The 5,609-nt window shown below is 40.6% G+C and overlaps 1 protein-coding gene across 1 annotated transcript; it reads left to right on the top strand.

The window, feature by feature from the left end:
• The first annotated feature begins 1,237 nt into the window (after positions 1-1,237).
• On the top strand, positions 1,238-4,491 carry LOC127777502 (phosphoglycerate kinase, cytosolic-like). Its single transcript, XM_052304104.1, has 7 exons — positions 1,238-1,352; positions 1,448-1,664; positions 2,366-2,443; positions 2,549-2,809; positions 3,150-3,467; positions 3,796-3,954; positions 4,031-4,491. The coding sequence occupies exons 2-7, from the start codon at positions 1,470-1,472 to the stop codon at positions 4,223-4,225; spliced, it is 1,206 nt and encodes a 401-aa protein (XP_052160064.1). The 5' UTR covers positions 1,238-1,352; positions 1,448-1,469; the 3' UTR covers positions 4,226-4,491.
• Positions 4,492-5,609: the final 1,118 nt, after the last annotated feature.

Genomic DNA, 5,609 nt, shown 5'->3' with positions numbered 1-5,609 from the left:
CTCCGTTTCATATTGAAAAAACATTTTGACTTTTTTTAAGTCATACTGCTATTTATGTCTCATTAGTTTTTTCTATAAATTTAGTCAAACTAAAAGAAGTTGACTTTTAGAAAAAACACGATATGAAAAGGAGGGAGATAGGGAATAGATCAGACAAAGCAAACAATTGTAGGATAATTTCTCAGGATATGAAAATCACTAGGATGCTTGATGTAGTGAGAGCATGTCCAATGTATAATTTCTCAGGAGTCTAAAGGTGGGATCCACTTGTGTCATAGCAACTATAGATGAAAAGTCGATCAACTTATAAAATCCACCATTGATCATATAGTTCACAACATATAAGATAGCTTCTTTGTTGGTTTAGCGGTAATCGGTCTGGTGTTAGGTTTCTCTTAGGTTTTGTATAGGCGCTATTGGGCTTGGTGTGGTGGTGGTGGTTTTTTTCTTTCCTGGTTAATGTTTTACAGGGTGCTAGCCTTGCAATTTTTGAACCTAAGAAATCAACCATATCCCAGCAATTTTTGACAGAAAAGTGAAGTAGAGACTTCTAGCTAAATATTGTGGCTAAGTGGCTTACTTAAAGTACTTTAAGTTGGCAAGTCAAATATTAAAGTAATGGAGTATAGGTTAGTCAAACTTACTTAACTGAAGTACTACTACGAATTAAACACATCTATATCTTACTCTAGTGGATAATTTGTTTTAATGGTTACTAGAAAGGCATGCCGAAAGCCATCAATCTGTTATAAAAGGAGTATAATTTGTTATAAAAAGAGTATGTTATAGGTAGCTTCTTTGTTAGTCTAGTGATGAGTTTTGTGTTAGTTTTCTTCTAGGTTTTGTATAGACGCTGCTCGGGTGGTTATTTTTTTTCTTTCCTGATTAATATTTTACATGATGTTAGCCTAGTAATTTTTTTTTTTTTTGAACACAATCACTTGCTGCCGTTATTAAACAGTTTTATGTTGAGGTCTATCCCGTGAATAAATCATGGCACCGTCTCATATCGGTTGTTAATGAAAAAAATTGTTCAAAACTCCAGTACAATCTGAGTCGTCCACTCGTCCATACCAGAACAAATCCTTTCATCCAAAACCCACGGCGCCGAAAGCGTAAACCCCGAAAGGTCCAAAACCTTTGACGTGCAGTGGGACCCACATTTCGTCTGGCTCCACATGCCACTGGCACACGTATCAAGGAGCCTGACAGGTGGCACAACTGCAGGCAACGACGATATAAAGAAAAGCCCAGCACCTTCCCGTGCCTTCCTCGTATCCAAACTCTCCTTTACCCCAATCTCGTGAGCGGCGACGAACTTGGCCACCGATTTCGATCCTTTTTTTTGGCAGGTAAATCTTACCTCATCTCCCCTGATCGCTCCGATTTATGGATTGCAAGGCCGTCGTGCGAATTTTTGAGATTTTCGGGGTCGGATTTGGTGCAGCGTGTAGTGACGCGAGAGAGAAATGGCGAGCAAGAGGAGCGTGGGCACCCTGACGGAGTCGGATCTGAAGGGGAAGAAGGTGTTCCTCCGCGCCGATCTGAACGTGCCGCTGGATGACAGCCAGAAGATCACCGACGACACCCGCATCCGCGCGTCGGTTCCCACCATCAAGTTCTTGATGGGGAAGGGCGCCAAGGTCATCCTGGCCAGCCATCTGGTGAGGATTACTACGTTGCTATAATGTGTTTGAGCATGAGGTTGTGTGATATGTGAGATTGGTGGTCCGTTTTGGATGATGTGACATGCTATATAAACATTTTCGATTTTAAGTGAATTTTAAGTGGTAACTATGTGCAGATTCATGGTTACGATAGGAGGTTAAGGTGTCAATATAAATTTAATACTGTATTTTTAGACTGATTACAGTGAGCGATGATTTCACAGAGTAATGTTTCGAGTGATCTTTTATTTATCGTGCGATTTTACTACCAGAATGTGGCATTTGTTACTTAATTGTGTTGTTATTATGTATATCTAATTTTGATACAAATACCTATTAATGGTTTCCATCAATGCCCAACACTTGCTTGCAAGAGGCACAATTCCCTTTTACAAAATCACTGTAATGCACCACGGTTTCTTTAAACTTTGGTTCTCCTATGTTGTGTAAGTCAAATGCAAAATCCACCTCTGTAACATTTTGGTTATAGAAAGAGCCACATGTTTAAAGTGCAGTAGTCCTCAAAAATCCCCATGCCATATAATTGGGTTATGTTAAAATGGCAAATGAAACTGAAATTGTATGTTCAAAAAAGGGCAGCAGCTAACCGTGTTTCTATGCTTGGGATAATGTTCTTTCGCCCCCCTTTTTGTTTTCTCTTGTCCTCTGTTGTAATGCAATCAATTTTGTCTTTTCAGGGTCGCCCAAAAGGTGTAACCCCGAAGTACAGCTTGAAGCCTCTTGTTCCGCGCTTGTCTGAGCTTCTTGGTGTTGATGTATGCTATAAAAGGATAAATCATATTTATTATTCTGCAATTCTGCTTACTACAAACTGGTAGACCATCTTATATTTCCATGTTTTGATGATGTCCTTGTCGTAGGTTGTGATGGCCAATGACTGCATCGGTGAGGAAGTCCAGAAATTGGCTGCCAATTTACCAGATGGTGGTGTTCTGCTTCTAGAAAATGTTCGGTTCTACAAGGAGGAAGAGAAAAATGACCCTGAATTCGCCAATAAGCTGGCATCTGTTGCTGACCTTTATGTAAATGATGCCTTTGGCACAGCACACAGAGCTCATGCTTCAACAGAGGGAGTTACGAAGTATTTGAGACCTTCTGTTGCTGGTTTCCTCATGCAGAAGGTATTGCACAAGTTTCCTTACTTTGTGCATTGCTCAAGATTTTCACCATCTGAACTGTTTTGACATAACTGTTTGGTGAACATAATTTCGTTTGGTGTTTACTTACTGATATACTCCATTTAGAACAATGAAACTCCTTCAAGTTGCAAGCAGCAGATGGCTTGCAGCAGTACTTGAGTGACAAGTTGCAAGACATGTTGAAATCAACTACATTCTTTTTGCCAAATTGCATATTGTCTTTTAAATTGTATCCGCAATGAATTCAAGCTGTTTTTCCTTGAGATTTTTTGAAATATGTAATCCTTTTAAAATTTTGTAGTAACTGTCCTCACCAATCTAGGAACTTGACTATCTTGTTGGAGCTGTTGCCAACCCCAAAAAACCATTTGCTGCCATTGTTGGTGGATCCAAGGTGTCAACAAAGATTGGGGTGATTGAGAGTCTTTTGGCAAAGGTTGACATCCTCATACTGGGTGGTGGTATGATCTATACATTTTACAAGGCTCAGGGATACGCTGTTGGAAAATCTCTTGTGGAGGAAGACAAGCTCGAATTGGCTACCTCGCTTATTGAAAAAGCCAAGTCAAAGGGAGTCTCCCTATTGCTTCCAACTGATATTGTAGTAGCTGATAAGTTTGCTGCGGATGCAGAGAGCAAGGTTTGTTCATTACATCGTGAATGGCACTGCATAAGAATTTCATTTCACTGCATCATACAATCATAGTTGAATATATGAAAATGGTTTTTCAGTAGCACAACATTGTAAATGTGAACTTGCTGCCATGGCAATGTTCTTTTGAAGTAGTCATTCATAAATCATGGCTTAAATTCACTGCGTCATAAGCCAAATATCTGCATTCAGCATTCGCCTTCTGTATGGCCAGTTGCCTGGTAAATGGATTCAGCAAACAAACAATATCAGAGAGTACTTGCGACTACAATTCTGCAGTTATCCTGTAGAACTGACAATATGAAACCATATGCAGACTGTTCCAGCATCTGCTATCCCTGATGGTTGGATGGGCCTTGATATTGGCCCAGACTCCATCAAGACTTTCAGTGAAACTTTGGATACTACCAAGACTGTCATCTGGAATGGGCCTATGGGAGTGTTCGAGTTTGAGAAATTTGCTGCTGGCACTGATGTGAGTACTGTTTTTGAACAGATTTATCAGCACAGGTTTTTGTGTTTGAAGCTAAATGTGTTCTTAATCAATTCAGGCAATTGCCAAGAAATTGGCTGATATCACCGCCAAAGGTGTTACAACGATCATTGGAGGTGGCGATTCTGTTGCTGCTGTCGAGAAGGCCGGGTTGGCGGACAAGATGAGCCACATTTCAACGGGAGGTGGCGCGAGCTTGGAACTGTTGGAAGGCAAGACCCTCCCAGGAGTCCTTGCTCTTAATGACGCATAAGACTGGTGGCAAGCATATGACGCAATTTCCCTAGCCTTTTGCGGTGGTCTTGTTCGGACCTTGGTGTAAGTTTGTAAGAATGCAAAGTCAGTCGTCTGCTACCTTTGAACTTGAAATAGGCTTCGCTTCAGGTTTTGCTAGATGACAGTGAATAACAATAAGCTTTTGGCGTCCTCGGCATGAGAGAAATGCCCGGCACAAACAAACTATAATGGTGTACTATATTTTGCTATATTCTAGTTGCAGCAGTTTACACTAAGCTAAAATATCGCTCTTGCTGTTATGAATGAGACCTGTACATGTTGTGTATGGAGACAAATGCCACTGTGCATACTGTTTTAAGCCTTCTCAGGTGAAGCTTCTGGGCTGCCAGTTTGGTTTTGGGCGTTGGTATGTTGCTTTCAGATTCTATGTATCATCCAAAGCTAACTTTGTGAATAGAACTTAATGATGAATTCGTTGCAATTAGATGTCATGGAACGTGAGGATGGCTAGCTGTTTCTCAAGACCTTTTCTGCCATTAGTTTTCTGCAGTAGGCTTTTCCAATGTGCAAGATACTGGACCGAAACCTGGCACGATCTGTGTCGCTGTTAATCACAAATAGAAGAATCTTATCATATGTTGTCAGAGTTAATGCAGCATGGACGCTGCATGGCCTTTCGGAGGCAAGGATCACATTTGCACATGTAGATGTGTTACGCTAACCTGTGACGATATTATGGTCGTGTCCCCCAGGCTACATGCCCATGTGTTCACCGACATCTCTTCATGCTTAGACTGTACTACTGCTATTAAGTTTTGGTTGATAAAAAGGAACAAAAATTGTGGTACTCCTACGTACTATTGCACTTCAAAGCTGCTCACACCACATGTTTCAGGGCTTCAGATATGACACCTCTTACATATGTCATACAGTATTTGATATGTCCTCTCAATGATTAAAATTCACAGGAACTATAGCAATGCTTAATCCAATGTGATATGAGTCATTTTATTATTAGCTATTATTTTGGGGAAAGAGGATGCTTTCCGGAAGATGAACATGAGAAGCACACATTGTGATTATGGAGTCGCTAAAATCGTGTAGGAGCACATGCATATGGCCAATGCTTTCTCTAAAAAACAAAAACCATTTCAAGCGGCCAATGGCCAATGCTTTGCATTTTTTTTTCTTTTCTGAAAATCACATTCTCTGTAGAATATTGTCACAGTGTCGAGGACAGCAGTTGCGCTCCCTAGATGTAGCTGAAAGGATTTATGGCTCCTGTCGTGATGTTGCCTGAAACACTTAACAGTACAGATGTAGAACTGCAGAAGCAAGTTCAGATGAACTAACAATGTCCCTGGAGCATTGTTTTTTTGTGAAAATGTATATAGCAGTGT

This window comes from Oryza glaberrima, chromosome 6, assembly GCF_000147395.1.
Source record: "Oryza glaberrima chromosome 6, OglaRS2, whole genome shotgun sequence".
In the NCBI taxonomy this organism is placed as follows: Eukaryota; Viridiplantae; Streptophyta; class Magnoliopsida; order Poales; family Poaceae; genus Oryza; species Oryza glaberrima.
The sequence above is the reverse complement of the archived record's forward strand: the minus strand, read 5'-3'. Positions and strand labels throughout refer to the sequence as shown.